This window comes from Cheilinus undulatus, linkage group 11, assembly GCF_018320785.1.
Source record: "Cheilinus undulatus linkage group 11, ASM1832078v1, whole genome shotgun sequence".
Lineage (NCBI taxonomy): Eukaryota > Metazoa > Chordata > Actinopteri > Labriformes > Labridae > Cheilinus > Cheilinus undulatus.
This window is the reverse complement of record NC_054875.1, coordinates 38,436,391-38,462,662: the sequence shown is the minus strand read 5'-3', so window position 1 is coordinate 38,462,662 and position 26,272 is coordinate 38,436,391. Positions and strand designations below refer to the sequence as shown.

General features: G+C 39.9%; 1 protein-coding gene across 2 annotated transcripts in view; it reads left to right on the top strand.

Annotated features, from left to right (window-relative positions):
* Positions 1 to 26,272, top strand: part of LOC121518192 (membrane-associated guanylate kinase, WW and PDZ domain-containing protein 2) — a 90,369-nt gene that overhangs the window by 40,984 nt on the left and 23,113 nt on the right. For both annotated transcript variants that reach the window (XM_041800444.1, XM_041800445.1), the window contains exons 4-11: positions 4,638 to 4,757; positions 11,415 to 11,588; positions 14,889 to 15,084; positions 16,732 to 16,802; positions 19,727 to 19,888; positions 21,822 to 22,338; positions 24,487 to 25,045; positions 26,144 to 26,207. In XM_041800444.1, coding sequence (XP_041656378.1) covers positions 4,638 to 4,757; positions 11,415 to 11,588; positions 14,889 to 15,084; positions 16,732 to 16,802; positions 19,727 to 19,888; positions 21,822 to 22,338; positions 24,487 to 25,045; positions 26,144 to 26,207 — 1,863 coding nt within the window. The remainder of the gene's footprint in view (positions 1 to 4,637; positions 4,758 to 11,414; positions 11,589 to 14,888; positions 15,085 to 16,731; positions 16,803 to 19,726; positions 19,889 to 21,821; positions 22,339 to 24,486; positions 25,046 to 26,143; positions 26,208 to 26,272) is intronic.

Sequence of the window (26,272 nt, the reverse complement as noted above, 5' to 3'; positions counted from 1 at the left end):
AATTTCACCAGAAACTAAACGCTGCCAGTTATTGGGTACAGTTTAGAGTTTTCAAGGGTTTGCCTGCAATATCTGGTGGATTCCATCCTTTTCCAAGTTTCTGTCCAGTAGAATAGATTGTTTTTTAAAGTTCCAGTATATTTAGATAATAATCGCTATATAACAAGGACTGTATAATTTTAAACATCTTGTATTGTAACAGTATCTAGGTTTTGAAAATTTGGATAACCGTATGTTAAAAAATAATTGATATATATTAGATATATGTTTCACATTATCAGTAGAGGGAGATGAACTGCAGATGGCCTGTCACATCAGCTCTCAACTTGCCCTTTAAAAGCACCAGACAGTTTCCTAATGAGCCGAGAAGTGAGGGTCGAACTGTCTCATCTCTTGAAGGCACAGGGTGTGAGAAAGGGAAAGTCAATTTGAGACAGGCAATCAAAGAGTTAATCAGTAGAAAAACAGTAGGTGAAATTTTGATAATCAATCCTCTTAATGTCGTCTTTGAGCAGAAACACCATCCTTAGTGTTCATATTTTCGCTGCTAATTTTTGTGGGGTATTTTTCGCATTTTATTAAGCACATGATTCACTGATTTGGTGAAAAATATACATACTAATTGCTTGTGCTCCAGTTCAGGAACTCAGTCCAGTTATTATTCCTGGGACATTATTTTTACCCCTTTAAAGTACATGAAAAATACTTTAACTTTGGGGCCGGGGCTTGCAGCTCCTAACATTTTTGATTGGTCAAGTGTGAAGTATTTTATTAAAGCTCTCAGTGCTAATGTTCAGTAGCTGAAAATCAATGAGCAGAATAACTTTCCTTATCTTCACGGGCATAGGACAGCAGGAAAAGTGCAATTAACAAGAGGATGGAGATGAATTCTGGTCAATTGAAAAGTTGTTCCTTTACATAAAAGGAAGTTAGATGCAGCCTTTAATTAAACATGCTCTCACCAGCCTTTTCATTAGGTACACTTGTTCAACTGCCCATTACTATATACGTCTCTAAATGCCAATTATATGACAGTAACCAATGCATGATCAGGACAGTTTGCCGAAGTCCAAACTGAATGGAGAATAAAGGTGATTTAAGTGACTTTGAATGCATGCTGGTTGTTGGTGCCAGACTGGCTGGTCTGAGTATTTTACAGGCTGCTGATCTGCCGTGATTTTAATGCACAACCTCTTGGGTTTACAGAGAATCTCTCTCTCTCTCTGAGCACAAAACACATCAAACCTTGAAGCAGATGAGCTGCAGCAGCAGAAGACCACACCTGTCAGCTAAGAGCAGGAAACTGAGGCCACAATTCACAAAACTGGACAGTAGGAGATTGTTAAAATGTGCCTGTTTTGATGAGGATTTTTGCAGGGACATTGTCAGAATTTGGCATAATCAACATGGAAACTAGCCAGACCACCACTAACAATGGCACATTCAAGGTCACTTAACTTCCAAAGTCCTGAGTTTTTGTTCGGAACACATGTCTGAGTTCTCCCACTCATTTTGGAAAAGTAAGACCTGGCAAGTTTAAAAACTTCTTAGAGAAAGATGTTTTGACTGTGTGTCAGACAGTAGGTCAGTTGTTTGGGGCCTTCAGACTCTTTTTATTTTTTATTTTTTTTATTTTGTAGTTTTGATGATGGACCACAAGGACTCGTTAGGGCCAAGCATGAACCAAATTTCCACTAAAAGTTCCTGATATTTCTGAAGTTTTCTTTCACAAAATCCACTCAAAATCAAAGAAATTTACCCCCAAATTAATGAAAATTCTTAAATCCCCCCAAAAAAATCTCAGTGTTTTTTTCAAATATTCCCTAAATGTTTCAGTGAAACATTGTCATAAAACATTCCAATAAAATCTCTGAGAAATTCCTAGTAAATTCCCCAAAATGTCAAAGTTAATTCCCCCTCATTGTTTTTTTTTTAATCAAATTCCCCAAAATGTACAAATACATTCCCCAGAGTTCCACAGGTATGATGGAAATTTCTCCCATACAGTTTCCCCTTAAACTTCCATGAAAATAATTGAAAATTTCCAAGGACTCAGCCACCACTTGATTTCCAATCAAATTCTCAAAAATTTACAAATAAATTTCCAAGAAAAAGTTCCGATATAAATTTAAAAAAAAATTCTCCAAATAAATTTTAATTAATTCCCCAAAATTACTACATACACTACATTTTCCATATCTCCATGAAAATGCCAGAAAATTTCCAAACAAATTCCCCCAAACATTCAAACATATCCCCCAAATTTCCATGAAAAAAAATGAAAACATAAAAGCAAGTTTCCCCTTAAATGTACAAAAATATTCCCCATGATTCCATAAAAATAATGATCTGGTTTATTAAACGGATTTTCCTAAAATTCCATGAAAATTCTTGAAATTTTCAAAGGCCACCTGATCACTAAATTTCCAATCAAATTATTAAAAAACATCAGATATAAAAAGTTCTAAAAAGTTCTCCCATTATCTTGAAATAAAATTCACTATAATTAATATAACATTTCTCAAATCTCCATGAAAATATCTGAAAATTTCTGAATATCCCAGACATTAAAGTTTTCCAAATTCCAAAGAAAATGCAAAAACGAAAAAAAATCCCACAAAACTTCCAACAAAACACTCCAAAATATACAAACGTAACCCCCAAACTTCCATCGAAAAACATGAAAATTTCCAAGCAAATTTCCCCAAAACACCTAAACATTCCAATAGTGTTTACCCAAAGTCCTGAAAATGTTCATGCTTATTTCCATGAAAATTTCAAAGCAAATTTCAGCAACATTCCCAAAAAATTTGCAAATGAATTCCCAACAATTCAATGAAAATTATGGCCTTATTCACCTAAAGAAATTCCTGGGAATTTTCCAGGTATGCCTTGAAATGTTCAAAGGACACCTGCATCAACAAATTCCTCTTCAATACCCAAAAAAGTTACAAATAACTTCAAATGAAACACTTCAAAATATAAAAACATTTTCCTCAATTTTCCATGAGTATACTTGAAAATTCTCAAATATCCCAAAATATCCAAACAAATTTCCTAAAATTTCAATGAATATACATGAAAATTTAAGAACAAATTCTCCCATTATTCAAATAAGTTTCTCTTTATCATTATCTTGAAAATTCTGATAGCAGAAATGATAGCTGTGTTGGATGAAAGCCAAAATGTCCTCATATGTACATTCTTGGGGTTGTAGGAGGTGAAGTCACCTTTCCTCTCCATCATCATGCTCAGTTTGAACTTCAGTGCATCGTCTCAACTGTGTCAGTTAGCCTGATTGGTTTGGTTGCTGCCATGTGATTTCCTGATTAGATATTTGCATTTATGTGCAGTTTAACAGGTGTACCTAATAAAGTGGTCAGTAAGTTAATAGCTCTATTGCTCTTTTTAATAAAAACTTTTCTTTTCTAAATCTAAAGCATGAAATTTCCCTTTGGCTTCATCTTTGAGGATGAAATGTAGTCAGAGCAGAGTCACAGTAAGCACAGAAGATAACATTACATCTCTGAACGTAATCAGAGCAGCACTTCATCCTCTGCAGCTTATTGAGACTCATACTGTACATTAAACACACTTTGTGCCACAGAGAGACGAGGTCATGCCTCCTGCTCTCTAACGTTTGTGTTTCCAGCTCTTTATGTCTGCGTGTGTGGGTTAGCCGTGTATGCATGCTCTCCGCCGTCCTGCATGTGTCATTGTGGCTGCGAGAGCTGCTCCCAGGACGGCAGTGCATTAATCATGGGTTTTATAGGGTAGCTGGGTGTGACTCCCTCCTGCCGGCTCCACACTGACATCACATGTGGTCCTCAAGGAGAAGGACACAGATTCGTCCTTAGTTTGGGCTTGGCGTGATTCTGTCTTGGGAAAGAAATTGCTCGTCTCAAGGTCAGAGCGGTCGCCTCATAGCTTAATCACTCCTATGAAGATGTGATATATTTCACACCACATGCCTGCACATGTATTTAATGGTTTCATCCGTGATTCTGTAATGATGGGACACTTTTTTTCTGCTGTGGTTTGGACTCCCAGCTCTCATCGGGGCCAAGGTCAATGTGAATCAATTATGATGACACACCATTGATCATCCAAGTGCTCCATCTTTGCTATAGTGATAGAAAGACTTTAAGACTTTCACAGCGCCTCATTAATGATTAATCCTGCTCTCATTGATCTGTTCATAATAAAGAGAGCCTGGTAAATGGCTGCCGTCATCACTGTGCTCCTCAAACCAAAGGGCACATTTTGTTTTCTGTTGTTCTGGGACTGAATTAACATCAACAACAAAGTGCTGTGTATTAAAAGGTCATTTGTTAATTGTTATGATCACTTCATGCTCCAATTAAATGTCTATACTTCCTCTGGAGATTGTTTTTAGCTTTAATTACAGCAAGAACTGATCCATGAGTCGCCAACTTTTGTTTGTTGTTGTTAATTTGTCAAACCAATGAAATGTGAAGACTTCTTATTTGCTGAATTGTTGTTTTGGTAGACTCAGATTAATGACCTCTGATGGCAGAGAAGGTTTTGATTAATTGACAAATCACCAACGTTAGAGTTCACTCTGTCACTTTCCTTTGTTGTTTTGATTTATGTTTCCCTCCTCTCTTTTCCTTTAGGTACCACCAGACAGCCAAGGGACGGGGAAATCTCAGGTGTAGACTACAACTTTGTCTCCATAGAGGAGTTCTTTTCCTTGGAGGAGGCTGGAGCGCTGCTTGAGAGTGGAAAATTCAAAGGTGAGGTTTTCCATTCAATATTTTCAATTCAAGGCGTGTTTCCACTGCAGGAACTTTCCCCAGGGACCAGGAACCTTAGTTAAACTACAGCCGGCAACACACTGACTTATGGCCAAGTTTCATACTGGGTGTACTCTCACTCATGCCCCACATTTTTTAGCAATCAACCTGAATCAAGCAGATTATATGTCTAAGGTCCTTGGCAATAGTAGTGGCATTAGCCTCCAGAGATTTCAGTGAGTGTTTCCCCTTCAAACAAGATGCACTGGGGGAAGCTAGGCTATACAGCACTACAGATGGGTATGGTTGCTCCTGCTACACATAATTTAGCAAGTGTAGCCACAGAAAACATTCCTGGCTCAACTATTTGCTATATTAAACATTTTTGAAATGTTTTTTTTAGCCCAGAACTTCTCTGTGTTTAGCACTATTTTGCAATGCAAGCTTCGGCTACGTACTCGTCTGCCTCAGCATATATGATCAAATGTTCTGCGGGCTTTGTCAGACAACCAACTAAGCTAAAACAAGTTATTTAAGCTCAGTTTTCCACCCCAGCAGATGACACAGTGTTTTAACAAGGTACATGTACTGTATCATATCGACCATAGCTTGTCTGATTATCAGCTATTTAAAGAACAAAGCAGCAGCCACAAATTTACTTGGATGACAAATTGATGCCCTATGGCCACAATCTGGGAACATTAGGTGGGGTTTGCAGTGTCATACATTTCTAATTTATGGAGTAATTGAAGTATTTTACTTTAAGCAGCATTGGTCTTTACCTCTAAAGCAGTGGTTTTCAAACCCAAGGCACACCTAAGGTTAAGCCAAAATTCATATCAATACAAAATTGATTTTTAAAATAATATAACAGTCAAGGTAGCCCATGAGGAGGACTAAAGGGGAGAGGTTTCTGGGGCTCAGCCAACTGGGTGTGGCAAAAATGGGTTAAAGGTGATGAAAAAACATGGTAAAATTGTGTAACAGTTGGAATAAGGGGCCAAAAAATAGGTTACTAGTTGCAAAAACGTGCTAAAAGTGTCAAAAAGATGGCAAAAATGGGTTACAAGTGGTCAAAAGGGGTTAAACGTTGTAGAAAAGTGGTAAAAATGGGTACAAAAAAGTGATAATAAAGGGCAAAATTGGGCAAAAAAACATGGCCAGACTAAGGTAAAAGTGGGTGAAAATTGGCAAAAAGGTGGCAAAATAGGTTCCAAGTAGCAGAAAAGTGGTAAAAAGGGTTAAAGTTGCTTGAAGGTGGTAAAAAGGGGTTACAAGTGATTAAAAAGGGGCAAGAAATGGACAACAATAGCAAAAATTGGTTAAATGTGGCAAAACGTCCCAAAAAGTGGTTTAAAAAAAATGGGTCAAAAGTAGAGATAAGAAGTGGCAAAAATGCTAAAAGGCAGCAAAATGGTTTGAGTTGTCAAAGAAGTGGCAAGAGTGGGTAGAAAAATTGGTTTACTTGGTTAAAAATAGCATGAAATAATGATTTTATCATCAATTTCAACCCTATAATAGCTTGCCATGCTTTTTAGCTCTTGATGAGGTAACTGTTAGCCAGGATCTTTGCACCAATGCTACTGATCCAACACACATACACTGATATCATCAATAAATCACAGCTGAGGAGGTTCCATTCTCTAGGGGGTTTTCAGGGGTCCAGCCAGATCTGTGGGCAGGCCTGTTTATAGTACTTGCCATAAAGTTGTAGTAATAATGTATGGTACAAATTCCCATGGCACACCAAGACTTGCCTTTGACACCATTTGAGAACCACTGCTCTAAAGACCAAGTGTATGTCCTCCCACCACAGGGAGTAGGGTCTAAGTTACATTCCCAGGGAAGATTTTTTATCTTTAGGGGGCATGTTATGCCTTTACCTATAGAGGAGGACAGTGGATGGAGACGGAAACAAAATGAGAGAGTTGGGGAGAGACATGCAGGAAAGAAGCCATAGGCTATGCTTGAACCCGGGCCGCCTATGCACTTGGGGTGCGCCTTAATCACCATCTGCCATCTGCAACCCCCAGGAAAATGTTTTAACCCTAAAGATTAACTGAATGTTAGGAGTAAGGCTTTCAACCCTTGGTTTGGATAATTGCACCATGGTCTATGTAAAAATTTCGGGACATTTTTAACAAAAAAGGTACAGGGAAAAAACAAGAACTTATGCGGTGGGGCTTGCAGCTTGGGAAATTTTTATCTGTAAAGTAGTGTCAGCATTTTTCTTTAAACCAGCATTGTTTTTAAGAGCTTGGTGCTGTGTGAGCACAATGACTGGGGTCAAAGTGTACACTCACACCAGGGCTAGTGGCTGAAGCATGCTTGACCTTCCTCCCTAAGCCCTGCCCAGTCTCTGATCCAAGCCCAACTGTGCCTGAGTTGTGTCATATTAAGTCATATTACATAATCACAACGTAATATGATACATACAGTTTACACGTGCTCTCATGGAGTCAGAACAATGGAGAAATACTGAGAAAATATGACCGTAACTTTACTGACTTTGTGGCTTATTTGAGTCGTTATGGTAAGATACAGCCCCTAACATGCCACTGTTTTATAAAGTGATTGTCTAGAGATTTTATGCATTAAATCCACACTGTGCATCTGTTCTTGGGCACATGCATAAGTAATCACTCACACTAGCCATACATGCATGGGCACAGTACACATGACCTAGTGTAGGAATGCCTTATATTGCATTTTTGGGACATCCCCAAAAAGTTCAGGATTGTAGGATCCAGTGTTCATTTTGGAAGCTATTTTTTATTTTATCTTAGTTTTTAGACGAAATGTCTTTAGGTTTTAGTCCCATTTTAGTCATTTCAACCCTTTTTAGTTTTAGTCTAGTTTTAGTCACCGAAAACTAAAGACAATTTAGTCTAGTTTTAGTCCATGAAAAGTTCTCATGTTTAGTCTTAACTTTTAGTCCAACCATTTTTTCTCTTGCCTTAATCTGGTACCAAGTCATGGTAGTGTGTTGTGTTCACTCTGTCAGACCTGGGGTCCCTGCTTTCTACAGCTGAGAGGCAGAATAGATACAGCTGCATTGTTTTTGACGGATTAATCACCAGCAGAAAAATTTAGAAAGTCCGACGAAAACTACATTACATTTAAGTCAAGTTTTAGTCGTCTTGACAAAAATCAAACTGACTTTTTGTCTGTTTTAGTCATCACAGATCTATTTTAGTTGGTCTTAGTCTAGTTTTTGTCATGGAAAAGAAGCCTGTTGACGAACAGTTTTAGTCATAGTTTTAGTGGACGAAAGTCCATTAGTCCATTCAATTGATCGATTGTTTGGTAGCAAAGCTTTTGTCCGACCAAGATCACCCTGGTCAGCGAGTCATTTCGGGAATTTTATTTTGAAAAAGTTAAAAATTACAAGTAAACTTTTGGGGCGGGGCTTGAGCACAGCACATTTCTTAGTGGTTTGGCTCCATTTTCCACTTTATCATAAGATTATTTTCCTTATGGGGGAACTTGGAGCATTCCTAGTGCAGGGAGTGGGGTCTAAAATACATTCAAGAAACATTTTAACCTTAAAAATTTACGACTGTGAGCCAGTTTGCAGACTAACTTGCAGTGTTCACAGGTCTCACAACAGCAAGGAAAATGCATACAAACACAGGATGATTGCAGGTGTTAGGTCAATGAAATATAGTGCTGTAACTGAAACATGGTGTCCTTTGTATTGAAGTGGACTCAGCTGACCATTTCACATAACCAGTTTATACTTAACTGGGTGGGGGTCAAAAGAGCTTGTTTACTAAAACAGTTTCCAGTCAAAGAATGTTTTTTTTTCTACTTGTTTTATATTCATAGTTTTAACTACTTATAAATAACATTGCCATTGCTTGTTGTGATGAATGTGGTTAACATTGATCATAATAGGACAGCCTCCTCCTCCATATTAATGCTATCAGGTGTTGCTCGTTGCCTCTACCTCCCAGACTCCTCCCTCAGAAAGGGTCAGAGAGCTGCGTCTGATTAAAAGCCTCCATACATTAGCATCCATAATTTATAAGGGTTTAATGGGAGCAATGAATGCCATCCCCGCTTGCCTTACACGTGACATTGACGGACACATCGCTGCAGCATAGCAATCAGACATTTCTGCAGCATTGTTCCCAGCCGCCTGCAGAAACGGCAGAATACGGTGACGGCTGGTGACCTTGTTGTTGGGTTCACTAATCTAATGTTTCCCCTCAACCCATTTTGGATCTCCATGAGCAGAATGGAGGGGCGGAGGTAATTTGATTTGTTCTTTAGCAGCTGGAGCAGATGGTTAGGACTGAGAATATAGAATATACATAAAAGACGATCTCCAGGGAAACAATGCACGTACATGCAGACATGTGCTCTATGATATGGATCCATTCTGCTGCTGAATATCTGAATACAACATTTTTTTTTTTACATGTTAGAGCAGGTAATGCTCTGTTACTGCACACATTTACATTTATGTCTATGGGTTTTATTTATTACACAGGATATTTGGTCTCTTACATCAGTAACCATTTTAGCAGAGCAGTTCACTTATGTTAACTTTTTAAAATGTGATGTTTTCATTGCAATTCCACGTGATTCATAGCTTTATTTAGATTGCATATGAACAAGTGTTTTTAAGATCAGTATTGCTTAGATAACCTCCAGATACAGCTTTAATACTGAAATAATATAAAACAACTTAATGCTGCTATTAGAATGAACAATAACAGAACAACTAAGATATTTAAAAGAGATCATGAGAGGTTTTTCCTTTTAAAAAGGGAAGAAAAAGAATACATCTAAATAATGTATACATAGTTGTGTATATCACCTGGATACACTGATTTAAACAAGAATAGGGCATTTATTTATATACTGTTGGGCTTTTCTGCCTCTTTATTTAGAGAGGAAGGCAGCGGGTTGAGTTGGAAACAGAGATTGAGTGTTGACTGTTCTTTCTGGGGTCCAACACATATAAAACCAAACAAATTCAACACCTGATAGCCAAGCAGACAAACACCAAGAAGAGCTTTTCTCATCAAAGTAAAAAGAGCAAATGTTATCCTGTAACAGAAAACAATCAGAAGTATCCTGTCAGGCTTGATTTACCTTTTCTATGCAAACAGGATTATATGCAGTCATGCGCATACGTTTTAGGCATATAGAGCACTAAGGACTGGGGCCTAATGTGCCACAACCCTGGGCTGGAGAGATTAGATGGGCGGCCGGAGTCAAGCTCAACATGTTGACACACAGCTCACAGCATCTCTTTGGTCCGGGCCTTTACACCCCTGGAGATACACCCAGAAACCGCCAGTGACTTTTAGACCCTTTGGACATCCACAGCACAACTAGGGGCTCATGGCAACCCTACTACTGCCTACTTGTCACTTCCATCCTTAAGGTCGGCTCAGACTTGACAACATCAGTCAGATTTTGTATATAATGCACAACATTATGGGCATGATATTGGTGATGGCAGGTATTAGCTAAAAAAAGACACTTTTTTTCTCACTGTCTGACCTTAAATCAAACTAAACTTTTCCTATTTTAGGTCAGTTAGGGGGAACAAAATTATTTCTTTTTGCTAAATTCCAGAATAATGAGAGAGAGAATTTTTTTAGAGAATTTTTTATTGCTTTCTTCAAAGTCAGAAGTTTGCATATACTAAGATTATTATGCCTTTAAACATTTTGGGAAAGCCCATATGTCATAGCTTTGGAAGCTACTGATTGGTAAATTGGCAACATCTGAGTAAACTGGAGGCACACCAAACGCACTGCTTCTTGTGTGACACCACGGGAAAATCCAAAGAAATCAGCCAAGGTATCAGGAAGATCATAACTCCAAAAGCAACATAAAAATGCCAGATTACAGTTTGCAAGTCACTCAGCGACAAAGACCGTAATTTTGGAGGCATGTCCTGTGGTCTGATGAAACAGAAATTGAACGGTTTGGCCGTAATGACCATCCTTACATTTGGGGGATAGAGGGGGAAGCTTGCAAGCCTCAGAACACCATACTAACTGTAAAGCATGGGGGTGGCAGCATCATGTTGTGGGGTGTTTTGCTGCAGGTGGGACTTGTGCACTTCACCAAATAGATGGCATCATAAGGAAAGAACATATTTAAGCAACATCTCAAGACATCAGCCAGGAAGTTAAAGCTAGGGCGCAAATGGGTCCTCCAAATGGACAACGACCCTAAGTATACAACCAAATTAGTGGGCAGACCTGAAAAAGGCGTGTGCGAGCAACACCAGTTCTATCAGGAGGAATGGACCAAAATTCCAGCAAAAAGCTTGTGGAAGGAGACCCAAAACATATGATATTATAGCTTTCGTGATTGTGTCATGAGTATGGAAACATTTTACAAAACAGTCAGCCCACCAAGGATGTCCTGCATGTTAATAACATTTAAGCAGCAGCAACAGAAAGCACAGTGAGCTGCTGTATTTACAGACACTTGTGAGTCTTTCATTGAATCATTAGATCAAATGTTGTAGTTTGTCTCATTCTATCCACTCTGCCTGTCTCCATATTTCTTTAAATTTGGTTTCTGAAGCTTTAATGAGAGCTGGATTTTTTCCGTTACAAATATTTCATATGTATCATACTGCAATCTAATTCCAAGATGCCATTTTCCTATCCTTCTCCGTCTTAGGGAATTACTACGGCACGCCCCGGCCCGTCCACATCAGCCCAGAGAGCCCCCCCATCACCTACCAGGAGCACCGCAACCTGCTCAGAAACTTCCGCACACGCAGCAAATCGCTCAGCAACCTGGAGAAGGCTGCAGAGGAAGGCGAGCACAGCGAGGAGGACTCGGGCCTGTCAGGCAAGTATCACTGCAGATGGTGTGTTTGACAGTGTGTGTGGGACAAGGTCGTGAGTGTAAATCTGAAGGAAAAACCAAGAGCTAATGGCTTTCTAACTGTGTCATAAGAAGAGTATTGTTCTTTTCAGAGTGAAGAAGCCTCTGTTAAGCTCTGCACAGCAGCCAGCAGCTAAATACTGCATTGTCCCTCTATCTATAGCTTCAGACTCTGATACCCAAATGAATCAATCATCAGCGCGATTAGTATGCTCTGAACTCTCAGAGGGGCTGTGGCCTCATTGATCGCTGGATCCTCTCCAAAGTAAGGTCAGACCGCCTTAGGTCGAGCAGGCAAGGAGGTAAGCGGATAGTCGGGGAGGCACAGAGGGAGGTCATGGAAAAGGAAGCTGGGAAGGTGATTTAAAACACATAACACTAATTAACAATATGGTAGTCAAAGGTTTCTCTTTCTGTGATAATGCATGATTTTATTCAGTTCAAGAAATGACTGATTACTGTTTACACAATGAGATTCATTAGTTTTCTGTTATTTAATTGATTAAATTAAATGTAAAGACATGGTAAAAAAAGACAGCATTGTTGTCTTCTATTTTTTCTTGATTTTCACAGATTTGGTTTAAAAACTAACCCCAAAAAACAAAAAGGGTTGGACGTTTTTAACAGTTTAGATAGAGACATATTACAGTCTTCTTTCTTTTCTTTCCTCCTGTGTTTCTCATCTTATTTGTGAATATTTATCTTTATATTATCTGTATGATAAAACCTGTTGAATCAAGAAATCCTTTAAATAGAGACTGTCTGACAAAGCGAAGTCAGCTAAAAGATCTCAATGCAGCAAACGCAAGAACAGATGAGAAACAAAGTCACTGACATCTATCAGTCTGGAAAAGGTTATAGAGCAGTTTCTAAGGCTTTGGACATGTGGAGAGCCATTTCCCACAAGTGGAGAAAAATTCAACAGTGGTGAACCTTCCCAGGAGAGGCAGGCCTAGCAAAATTACTCCAATAGATCATCGACAACTCATCAAGGTGGTCGTTAAAGAACCCTGAATGACATCTTGAGCCCTTATCCACAAATGGAGAAAACTTTGAACAATGGAGACATTTCCTAGGAGGACCCAGACTGCCATTATTACTCTAACAGATCATTGATGGCTCATCCAGGAGGTCACAAAAGAACCCAGAACCACATCTAAAGACCTGCAGGCCTCACTTGACTCAGTTGAGGTCAGTCTTCATTAAAAAAATGCATTTAAAAAAATGGCACCCATGGGAGAGTTCAACCACTGCTGACCAAAAAGAGCAAAAAGGCTCGTCATATATTTGCCCCAAAAAAATCTTGATGATCCCCAAGACATTTGGGGAAATATTCTGTGGACTGATAAGACAATAGCTGAACTTTTTGGAAGCTTAGCATCCTGTTACATTGGGCATAAAATCTAACAGAGCCCTTTATAAAAAGGACATCATGCCAACAGCCAAACATGGTGGAGGTAGTCTGATGGTCTGGGGCTGCTTTGCTGCTTCAAGACCTGGACGACTTGTTGTTTCTGATGGAAACATAAATTCTGCTCTCAACCAGAAAATCCTGGAGGAGAATATCCAGCCATCAGTTTGTGATCTCAAGCTCAAGTGCTCTTGGGTTATGCAGCAGGACAATTATCTGAAACACACCAGCAAGTCCACCTCTGAAAGGGCTCAGGAAATGAAGGTTTTGGAATGGCCTGGTCAAAGTTCGGACATAAATCTGATTGAGCTGCTGTGGCATGATCTTAAATAGGTCGTTCATGCTAAAAAAAAAAAAAAAAAAAAACATATTTGGCTGACTTAACACAATTCTGCAAAGAAGAGTGGTGCCACTCTTAAAGATGCCAAAGAGTCATTGCCAGTTTTTGCAAATGCTTGCTGTCAATGGCGACATAACAAGTTAGTAGGTTTACTTTTTCACATAGGGCCAGGTAGCTTTGATGGCTTTTTTCCCTTAATAAATGAAAACTGCGTTATATATGTATTTTTGTCTAATATTAAAATGTGTTTGATGAAACTGTCAAGTGTTGCAAATATTCAATAAAAGTAAGAAATCAGGAAGGCGAGAAATATTTCTCACAGCACTGTAATTAGCAAATAAACCTTGTGGGGTAGTAGTAAGGTTGAATGGCAACTTGTTAGGAGCTGTAGTGATGTGTCTTTGAACATGCTGGTTCCAAAAGCTGGCTCTTTTATGCAAATGATAGGATTCTGCTCCCCTTTCAGAGCTGGTTTCCTTTGTTCCAGTTTTGTTGATGTTTAGTAGACATAAAAAAATCAAAGATGGTAAAAAAAGAAGAGCTGTTTGGGACACAAAAGACTGGCTCTTATGACAGAGCTGAGCCAAATGATCAAGAGCCAGAAGACCAGTCATTATGAGAAACTTACTAATAGTTTGACTTATTATGAGCGACGCAGGCCTTATTTTTATATACTGTATCATGGCACAAGATAATAATCTGGACTTCTCCAATAAATATATGACTTTAAACAAGTGTAATGAGATATTTTATGAGTTGTAGTTAGACAAATATGCTTGCTTTGATTTGAGTTTTTGCAGTGCTGGATGGGTGAGCAGGAAAGTTTGGGATTAAGAAGGAGTAAGGGAGAAAAGGGAGCCACACAGGGCAGCGGTGATGGTGGCAGGCAGGGAGGCCGAGAGTTAGGATAGGTGGAGGCAGGGAGCCAGAATGGTTCACAAGATAAGGGCGAGGCGGAAATGCGTGGGAGGTTACAAACGCAGCCAGGCACAGATCCAGAAAGCTAGAGACGTGCTCCAAACACGCAGGTAAGGCGGCAGGCAGCCTAAACGAGGGGGAGATTTGAATGCAAGAAGGATGAGAGCCATCCAACACCCTGACCTTTGCTGAGTCATCTATCTGAAGTGTGACTGTGTGGGTGGAGGGCTTCGGCAGCACTTGTCGTTTACAGCAGGACTCGGGACGCCTCTCGTGGTGTCCGACATCTCTCAGATCCATGCTGGAGCTCACAGCTGAAGGACAGCTGCAAGGACAGCTAGGCAGAAAATATGCTTATTTTTTGAGAGCTGGTAGAGTGGCATGCATGGCGACATGCTCTGCCTCCTTAGAGGGAGCACAAAGCCACCCAAGATGCTGACCTCGGGCTTTATGCCTGACAGGCCCCCTCGGTGGAATTCCTGCCATCAGGTCATTAAAGATTGCATCAGAAACTTTTCACCTTCTGCCTCAGGTAAATAATGTATCCCTGTCCAATCTAAATGTCTGACACTCTTTCTTGTTGCTTTAATTACAGGAGGCTCTGCAGGTCTCAGCAGCAGCATCCCACACAGCCACCGGTCCCCCAGGAGGCCCCGGGCATCCAGCAGTGGGGATGGTCATGTTGTAGAGAACGGGATCATCGGCAGCAGACGGGGCGCCAGGGTGAGAGGTGTGATGCCTGATCACTGGGAGCTGGCCTTCAGTGACCCAGGAGAGTCCCTCTACGTAGAGTGAGTATCCACCTGTTCTTCCCACATGTGTTTAAGAGGAGGGATTAACAGTCTGTGATGTGAGTCTTCCTTTAAAGAGAGATAGATGGAAAGTACTGGTTAGCTTTGCAGAGAGACTGAAAACAAGAGAGTGTGCCTTCCTGGGATAAAAATGCCATTTCTTCCTTCTATAGTCCACAACAAGAGTGTGTTTTTGTTTTTCTGATTAAAAACCAAAAGAACTTGTTAAAGCCAAGTAGGAATTTAATTTCCACTGAAAGTTCTGGAGGTATTGGATTTTCCTTTAAAGTTATTAGAGATTTCCAAAACAGAAAATATCCAAAAAGTAAAAAATTCCAAGATTGCATTTCCAAAATTTTAGTGAAATATCTTAAACATGTTTTATAAATCCCATTAAAAGATCCTCCTCCCCTAACGTTTCAGTAAAACTCTTTGTAAAGGCCAATTTTTTCTCATAAATTCTATAAAAATTCCCGAAAATTTTCAAGACAGTTTCCCAAAATGTCAAAGCAAATTTTCCCTTAAAATTTCAAATTTAATTCCCAAAGATTGACGGATAAATTTCCACCAAAGATGGTTGACAAAACGGAAAATCTCTGAAAAACATCCCCCCAAAATTTTAACTAATTCCCTGGTATTTCCATGAAAATTCAGAGAATAATTCAAAGAAAATTGCCCAAAAACTTAAATCTAATTTCTGAAAGTTTACTTAAACATTCCCCTTAATTCCATGGAAAATATTAGGAAAGTGCCCCGGAATTTCCTATCTAATTCCACAACATTTACAAAAAAAATTCCCCTCAAATTCCATGGGAAATATGAAACAATTACAAACAAACTGGCCCAAATGTACAAACTAATTCCCTAACAATTCCATGAAAATTAATGAATATTTCAAAGGAAGGTGCCCCAAAAATTTCCAATCAAATTCCTAAAATGTAGAAATAAATTATCCCCAAACAAATATGGAACATTTCAGAACAAAATCCCCCAAACCTCAAATTCAATTCCCTTACATTTCCATGAAAATGCAGGGAAATCTTCAAGGAAAGTGCCCCAAAATTGTCCATCAAATTCCCCCAAAAATCACAAATAAATTTCCCCAAAACTCCATGGAAAATATGGGACATTTCCAAACAACATCCGTCAAACTTCAAAACTAATTCCCTGACATATCTATGGAAATTCTGGAAAATTCCAAAGCAAATAGCCCTGAAAACAACAAGTCAAGATCTTCAAAATATGCAAACAAATCCCCCCCAATTTTCCAATCAGATTTCCCAGAATGAGGTTAAGGAAGTGTCACGTTGTGTTGTGTGACTGTCTGAACCTGTAAAGTAATCTGAACCCTTAATGGAGTATACTTACAAGCTGTCTCTTAGCTTCATCTTCATATTTAACAGTTGGATATGAGAGATGGCCTCATATTCTTAAGTTATCACAGTGCATATGCTTTATCCCAGACATTTAGAATTAACATGCTCTGAACTAAATGGAGCTGCTTCTTCTTTTATGCAAAGTTGTCTTGACTATCACTGGCAGGCGTCTCTGTTCTGAGTGTTGAATTCTACTGCTGTCATATCCAGTACTATTATGTTTCTGAAGAGGCAGGCTTTTCATTCGCTTTCCCCCCTTTGTGTTTCCAAGACGCAACCCAAAGAGGACCAGCTGGCAGAGCGCTCGAGCATCAAGCCGGGAGACCGTCTACAAAAATGAATGTGAGCCTCTTTGTTTGTTTCTTTCTCTTTCTCTGCATGTAATTATTTCAACACTGGCGACACATTTCACTGTTGAAGGGCCTAAATGAAGCTGCATATTTGTCAAGAACGGAAATAAGAGACAGCGGCAGCTTGTTAGAGTCAAATGAGACAGAATGAGCTTTTAGCTGAACAGAGACATGTAAGTGATTAAGGCCTAAAGCTCGGAGCTGCTGGCGCAGATCCAGACTCTCTGCTGTGGCAGGCGGGGTCGACACATGGACGCCACGTGACCGGCAACTTAATTTCATAATTTGGTCCGATGATTTTCCCTTAAAAGAACAAGGACATAATCTAGTTTTTGAAGTCTGCATGACACGGCTGTTTGAAACCCATCTGTTATTGAGCTGTTACTCCAGCCTCTCTCAGTGAGGTGTAATACACCTCTCTCACCAGCAGAAGGTGATATAATCCCCATTATGGTCAGGTTTACCTGCAGGGGGAAGGATTACTGCAAAATCTGGAACAGATGAAGATTTTCAAAGGAGTGTGGACACATTTGAGCAATTCTGCCACTTATAATAGTCAGGTGATTTATAAAAAAATAGCCCTAAGAGAGGTGGTAAAGTAGAATTACTTCGTTCATTTGTTGGTCAGGCACTGTCATACGTACTCAGACCAGTTACTGTTATATGTTTTGGAAAGTCACTTCACCTTACTCTGCAGTTGACTCCTGGAAAAAGATACAGTATCTCAATTTTAACCTCCTAACTTCTATTTGTTACAGTTGTAGCCTACATAAATGTATTTATTTATTGTAGACTTCTTTACCAAGCTTACTTACTGGCCCTTTATCCATCTGTCTTCTGGTTCTTTTAAAGGTTTATAGTTTGCTTTTTAATTGATTCTGTCAGTGACTTGTTGTCATTGTAAATATGAGGTTACGCCTCAGTCATTCTTTAAGTACAGAGCTTTCGCATCAGACGTCTCCATATCTGCTCCTGCCTGAATGGCAAAAGGAGCATGTCGCCCTCTTGATGCCTGTGCTAAATAAATAACCCTGTCCACAAAGTCCTGCTAGTCTGCATAGTGCCTATTTTATGCATGAAGCTTAGAATGATTAAGTATCAGTCTTAAAAACCTTTTTATGAAGAATAAAACAGCATTTTTTACAGCAGCGTTCCATTTGCAACAGAGGCACTGAATTAGCTAAGGCTTACTTTGGTGGTACATTTTAAAATCTGACCCCGTTTACTGGAGACTTTCAACTGATTGAGTTGTACTCAGGAATGTCTGTGTGTAGTCTGACGAGCATATTTCATGCCTCTTTCAGTCCGGTCCTAACAGGTTTCTCTGTTTGTGAACACCCTCAAGGTCACTGATGTTTGTGACACTTAGGTTGATTGTAGAATATCATTTTCTCTTACTTTAATGGCTCTCAAATATACAGTACCTTACCTAATGTCAACATTGGCACTTATGTTGTTCACTACTGTTAGTGACGACATAGCAGTACTTTTCCTGCAAGTGGTCAGTGAATAAAGTGGGATAAATGTGATTTTTTTTTACCCACGGATTATTTGTGGTCTGAGGATGTTTGAGGGATGTTGACAATGTTTAAAAATGGGCAACAGCTGTTTTAGGGCATCAGTTCATATGTTTTGTGAAGTTTTGCCCACTTGTTCGGCACCAAAAAGGCCTCTTTGTCAAATATTGCCTATTAAGAGGGCACCTAATGGGGCACTTTGTCATTGTTTTTAACCATTTGGACGGCACCAAAAAAGGTGCTTTGTCTCATTTTGCCCATCAAGGGGACACCAAAGAGGGAATTTTAATATTGCCCGTTAGGAGGGCATCAAGGGGGTACTTTGTAGAATTTTGCCCATTTGGGGGCACATTGTCAAATTTAAATGTCAAATTTAACCCGTTTGGCTAATACGAAAGAAGGCACTTTGTCAAATTTTGCCTACTTGGAGGGCCCCACCTTCAAAGTGTTTTGTTTTTTTTAAACTTTAGGCACATGAGGCATAGATAACAGAGTACCAGACGATTGACTTAACTTCATTTACATGTCATGCACAATAAAGTGCCCAACCCTCATGAGATTGTAAGATACCAGAAAGAACATTTGCAATATTCCAAAAATTAATACAAGCAATTACAAAGTTACCTGTTCCTCTCCCAGCTCAGTAATAAACAATGTATTCTGCTTTCTATGTAAAATCTGTAATAAAAAGATTCCTTTTCTGAAGTAAAATTCAAGATTTTCATAATCATTTTGACTTTTCAACTTTTATAAAGTACATCCCTTAAATCCTTTTAAACTGGACAGTAAAACAGAAAATGAGTCTAATTCTCAGTTTCTCCGAAGTCAAACATAAAACAGACTCTTTTCTCCTCTAGAGTACATTAAACCTGCTGTCTCCACGGCTAAAGGTTAGGTCTCTAAGCATAGCTGTGCACATAATAATCACTGTCTTCTAGTTAAAATAAACTTAACAGTAGATCATATCATTTTCAGTCACACCTGAAAGCCTCGCCTACATCTTGGAGGTTACCTCAAGAGTCTCAAGCTTGTGAAACTGCCAGAAATGTATCAATATTCTGCAGTTCTGGAGTTTTCTGCGTTGCCTGAGAATTCCCACAAACGTTATTCCACAGCAGTTTCTGCTAAGTGATGAAAATCTCCCTTTTTTATGCAGTGTTCCTCCCTACTTCATTCCACTCTTATGAAATCAATATGGATTTATTTATCTATTTATCATTGAAATAACAGATATTGTATCATTTTAAAAGTCGTAGTAATGTAAAGTATGTAAATTGTTGACAACCTCACAAAGCACACGTCTGAAACTGTTAGCATGTTTTGTAAGACTTTGCCTCAGAGGTAAACATCATCAGACTCATCCTCTCTCCCTGTCTCTTTATATTGTGGTGACATCCAGGGTTCACAGACCAGCCTGGGGATCTACGGGGTTTCCCTGTGCACACGCACATTACCAAGGGCTCCAGAGGTTTCGGTTTCAATATCGTCGGGGGCAGCAAGCCAAGAGAGTTCCTCCAGGTGTACAGTGTAACCTCAAGTGGACCCTCAGCACTCAAAACAGGTAAACACACAACAAACCAGGGGTGATCACTGCATAAGGAAATGAGCTAAAGTGTGTGCCAAAAAAGGTGAGAGCAATGATATCAGCTGAAGAGAGGAGCTGGGACGCTGCCTGACACAAAGACAGTAATCACCGGTGTATTATTAGAAATAGTACCAGAGTTTCCATAGCTGCAGAGTACGAGCTGTAACTCAGAAATCTTACAAATATTTTAATCAGCTGTGTGTTTTAACATCTTATCTCTAGTTCCATGTCTACGCTCTTTGGGATTATACTTCTGTCATTTTCTGATCTCCGACAGCAAGTGTGTATCACAATCAGTCCTTAATCCTCAAGGCTAGCACGCCATAATCAAGCTATCATAACACGTGCATATGCAACAGTACGCATCCACACTAACACACAAATGCACGGCCACTCTATCAGCCTCGTGCACAGGCTGTCTCTGCTGGGACTGATCTAGTTCATATCTGCTAATAGGCTGCTTTAGAGGGATTTGTTGGTTGGATTAGTCAACGCCCACACAAAACACATGATTGTGCCTCATTTGCAAACTACACTGATCTCCAGAGAAATGGTCAGGAGAGTTGAAACAGACATAAAGAAATGACAGTTTTCACAAAGTTGCTCATAGGTGATTTTAGAGGCCTGACTAATACAACCCTTGTTTCAAAAAAGTTGGGGCGCTGTGTAAGATGTAAATAAAATATGCACTTTTTTCATTTCAACTCATTACCCAAACCATTCCACACGTCTACTCAAATTATTAGATTACGATTACAATGTCATTTAGCAGACGCCTTTATCTAAAGTGACGTACATCTGACAAGGACCTTGCCCAAGGGCCCAAACTGGATTTCAATTGTGCACTAACTGGGATTTGAACCGTCAAACTCCCATACCAAAGTCAGCCTCAACTGAATAAACATTTGTTCAGATTCAACCGTTGCATCATGTTCAGCCTTTGAGCTTTTCAGCCCCCCCTCTCAGGCACAACGGTTGTGAGTTGCCTCTTTGAGTGTTGCCCCAGATTTTCTCTCAGTAAAATTACAGGTGAAAAGTAAAAATGTGCAGTGATTTATGGTCCAGTGTTGGTTTGGTTTTCCCCAAAAGAGCATTCTCTATGTCAGCTTTGTTATACAATGATTGATTTGCAGTTTTCAACAGATTCAGTGGTCTAAATTCACATCCAGTAATTTGTTGTCCTATAATCTTTCTATTCTAACATTTCTGATTATCTTTTGCCACCTGTACACCTGGAAGTACAGTTTCTGACAAAAAGATATCTCATTATGCTATTTTTCTAATAGTCACTGAGATTGCTGAATTTTTGCCTCAGGAAATGTCTTTTCTTTCTTGTCAGGGTTCTGTTAATAGCCCTGGCTGTCTGACACCCACCAGCATTCACAGGCATCATAAAAATAACTACATAGACTGGGATGGCTAGTATATAAATTAGCTAGGAGCGCTAAGCCCTTGCTTTCTAAGTCTATAAAGATGAGAATAGTTTTCCTGAAATATCTGACAACAGGTAGTTTCAAATTTTGGTGGGACCTGGAGAAGCAGCCGACCCTGAGAGTAATGACAAAAACCTGATGTTTCTCAGAATGTCCTCTTCCATTCACTTCTGTTATAAATGAGTGACAGGTGCCATGGCAGGCCCCATTCAGCCCCAGGCTGCTGACTAAACCAATCCAATCCAATCCACTTTAATTTATGTAGCACATTTAAAAAAAACACTGACATTTACCAAAGTGCTTCACAGAGACTGAAATGCAGAAGCATCTTGCACAGAAAAAGTGACCATTGCAATCTACAATTTGACATTTCGATGTTGCTAATATTCCCAATTTCATGCACTGCACCTTTAAAAGAGCCGGGTATTTTATTAACTCTGTCATGATTCTATCTTTGTCTTATCTTTGCTCTTCAGCCGACATCCTGGTGTACATCAATGACGTCTGTGTGCTGGGAGTGTCCCACAAAGAGGTGGTGGAGATGCTCAAGTCTGTGCCTGTTGGCCACACAGTGGACGTCGAGGTCAGAAGAGGGTACCCCATGCTCTACAACCACGACGGCTGTCCCAAACAGCCCCCGCCACGGATACTGGACAGTGGGGACCCCATCCTACCCACAACCACCCAGCCTCAGCCTCTACACCAACTACCTCGCCTCCCGACACCCAGCCCTCAGCACTTTAGTTTCAACGGAGTCCACAGTGATGTGAGCTACATGGAGCCAGGGGTGACTTTAGATGCTAATGGAAACGCTACTTCTTTCGCTATCAGACAGCCGCCATCATACAGACGCTCCAGTTTGAGTAACACCGGGTCCTCCGCCCCGATGCGTCCTCCACGCTCCATCAGAAGTTTAGCCAGGCTGCAGTCGCTCGACCCGACGCTTGCGAGTCAGAGTGACAGTGAAGTTGTTTCAGCCATCGGTTCACACAGGTACAAACCAAACATCCCGAACAAATATGTTCACCTCAGATTTTACATTTCAGTTGAAGACATTTTAATTCTGAAGTTCCTTTCAACAGTAATCATTGTTTCTTTTGAAAAAGACAAATCTCCCTCTTGTTTCCTGTAGGAAATGAGATTCCAAATGTGGCTCAATGTTATTTTCATACACAGAAATCCTGGAAAATTCCTGCTTGTGTATTTAAAAACAGTTCATTTTTCACCCAACTCTTCCTAGAACTCGATGGCACAAAATAAAGCCTGATTTGATCATAGTAAGTACAGAAAAAGCCGTAAATTTAGCTATTAAAAGATTTACTTGTTAAGAGCACTGAAAGTAGTGATGTTCCCTGGTGAATAATTTCAGATGTGGTGAATACATTTCACACTACAGAAACTTCACTGAATTTAAATTTCTCTTGGCATTGTTTCAACTTACCCTATAGCCTTTGGCTCACTTTGCCCCATCGCTACTATTTTGGGAAATAATGCTTAGCTTTCAGCCTAATCTTTAGCAAATTGATTTACATAGTTTTATACATTAGTAAATAAACAATGTGTACAATGTCATGTTTTAGACTTGGATGAATTTGCTTCGATATAACAGTCATTATTTCTGGCATGTAGTGCTGCAAAATTCAGTTACTTCTCCCATGTGCTTCTCTCCAACAGAGCATGATAGTTTTGATAGATACTTCCTGAATTCATTGACAAAACCTATGCAAAGTTCTCTAGATACAGGATGGGCTGTCTTATCCACTGGCTCATCTTACCCCACTCTCCCCAACTATATTTATATTCATAGCTTTATTTATATTCCATATATATTCTAATTTTCCATGCTGCTCTATTCTGTGTTTACATTTAATGTGAACACAGCATGTCTTACACCACAGTCATATGTACACTGCATGGACAAAAGTATTTGGCCCCCTGACCATTACACTAACACAGACTGTAATGACATTGTATTCAAATGCATGCACTTAAATATGGAGTTGGCTCCCCTTTTGCAGCAAAACAGCCTGCACTCTTCATGGAAAGCTTTCCACAGGGTTTTTAGAGTGTTTCCGTGGGAATTTGTGCCCATTCATTCTGTAGAATATTTATGATGTAAGGCACTGATTTTGGACAGGAACGCCTGGCTCACAATATCCGTTCCAATTCATCCTAAAGGAGCTCGATGAGGGTCAAGTTCTTCCACACTGAACTGATCAAACCATGTCTTTATATTCCTGTCTTTTTGCCCTGGGGCACAGTCATGTTGGAATAGAAAAAGGGCCTTCCCCAAACTTTTGCCACGAAGTTGGAAACATAGCATTGTCCAAAATGTCTTGGTATGCTGGAGCACAAAGCTCGACCTTCACTAGAGATAATGGTCTAGCCCAAACCCATTATCCCTTCTCCACCAATCTTCACAGTTGGCAAAATACAGTCAGGCCCATCTGACTGCCAAACAGAGAAGATGATTGGTCACTCCACAGAACACATTTTTACCACTCCACAGTCCGGCGTCGGTGTGCTCTGCACTTCTGGTGCTCGGCATAGGCTTGGTGATGTGAAGCTTGCATGCAGCTGCTCAGCCATTGAAACCCATTCCGTGGAGGTCACCTTGACAGTTTTTTGTATTTTCATTAATGCCAGTGAAAAGTTCAGAACTCTTCAGCTACAAGTGTTGGCTTCTTTTAGCAGCTGTTGACTTAACTCTGTGATTTTACGTGGTCTTCCACTTTGCTGCTGAGTTGCTGTTGTTCCTAAACGCTTCTACTTTCTAATAATATTGCTACTGGTTGACTGGGAAATATCCAGCAGGGATGAAATTTCACAGACTGTCTGTGGCAAAGATACAGTACCAAGCTTGCGCTTCAGAACGACCCATTTCGTGTCAGAAATGTTTGCAGCATGAAACTGTTTGGCTAGGTTCTGATTTTATACACCTATGGCAGCAGTTCTGATTGAAACACTTGAATTAATAATTAGCAGGTGTGGCCGAATACTTTTGTCCATATAGTGTATATCAAACACCAAAGAAATGTTAGACAGACTCAGCCTTAAACATTTCAGTCACACATTAGCTGATAGAGGGACATCCTGCTGAAATAACCACCGATTTAAACTCATGCCTTTGTTTTTCATCAGGGCTTCAATGATCCGTAACCACAACAACAACTCCCTCTCAACACCCCATCATCATTTACGTTATGGCACATCCAAGTCATCAGAGAGTGACCTGTCCACTTGCACCCTGTCTGGGTCCCGCCTGCCCCTCCCTCAGTCCCCAAGGAGGCCCTCCACATCCCCTGGCGGCCCTAGAACCACCCATCCACGCCTCTTCAGACCACACACTGCCTCCCATCTCAGGCCTCCTCCCACACCTGAGAGCCCCCACCACCGTGGCTTCAACGGTTTCCATGTCAACACCAGTCCAACTGCAAGTCCCAGCAGCATGTCCTCTCCTGGAGCAATGAGTATGGGCAGTGGGATAGGCAGTTTAAGTGGAGGGGAGCTGGTGCCAGTAGCTTTGGCACAGATTGAAGGAGACCAGGGACTCGGCTTCAGCCTGACGGCCAGCGGTCCAGGAGGGAGAATGACGATAGTGAAGAGGGTCTGGGACAGGAAGCAGTGTAACTCCCTGCAGCCAGGGGACGCTATTATCAAGATCAACGGAGCAGACGTCCAGAGTCTCAGCGTTTCACAGGTAAACAGGAGGGAAGTGATATAAAGGGAAAAAGTTTATAAGTTGTATTCTAATTCAGGAGCGTCATCCTTAAATGTTAAAGTGAAAACAGATTTCTACAAAGTTCAATTAAACAATAATATTCAAGGTGAAATAATTGATTGCAGAAATATTCATCCCATTTAATGTGACGAGTCAAATTCAACAGAGGCCCAGCAAACTGGTACATGCAGTTTCACAATTAGTGAAATGTGGATCAACTGAGTGCAGTGATTGTGTCTCAAGTGATTGTAGTATAAAGACACCTGTGTCTGGAAGGTCCAGTCAGTGGTTGTTCAGTATTCCTGGCTACCATTACACCATGAAACAAAAGAACACTCCAAACAACTCAGAGAAAAGGTTATTGAAAGTATAAGTCAGGGAATGGGGACAAAAAACTTTGGCCAAAGCACTGAACATTACCTGGAGTTCAAGTAATGTGTTCAGTGTGACCCCCCTTTGCACGCAGCAAATCTTGAACCCTTTTGGGAAGACTTTATTGGATTTTTCTTTAGTTGTCTTCAGGTGTATTTCTTTCATTTAACTTGGCAAACTTCAGATTTCTTCTGTAGATACAGGCTGTCTTTCATTTTTATCTCTGTTTGGAAGATTCTACATCATCACCATGATTATTAAGTCGGAAATCAGCAGCTTCTCCTCTCCAAATGCAAATGTCAATCCATTAAAAGTATGTATTGGATCATTGTTGAGCTGAAAAATAGCTGTTAATATAAATGCTTCTGTTCAGAAGATATAGCATCATTAAATACAATTATGTTGGTAAAATTACTGTGTAATGGTGACCCAAGACAGTAATTGTTACACAGTATTATGATAATAAAATGAAATTAGATAAGAAAAGAATGTGTTCATCAAGTAGTTCTATTACTTTTTGCCATTTCAATAGCAAACTACCAAAACCTGCAGGAATAATCCAATTTCTTTTCATATTTGATATCTAACTCAGTTATAAACCCCTTTGACAAGCTCTATGCTCGAGGAATTCTCAGACAATGAAAGCATTACTTTCTGCTTTTCAGGTGTCAAAGAAGTTGTTGCATATGTTTCATTTGTATACAGGTCCAAACTGTTCTCCTTGAACACACCAGACAAGCTGAAGTCGTCTTACTGGTTTACAGAGGAGGTAAAATGTTTTCTACTCTTTGAAAAGTCACTCAAGTTTTGCTATATTCATTGCCGCTGAATTGG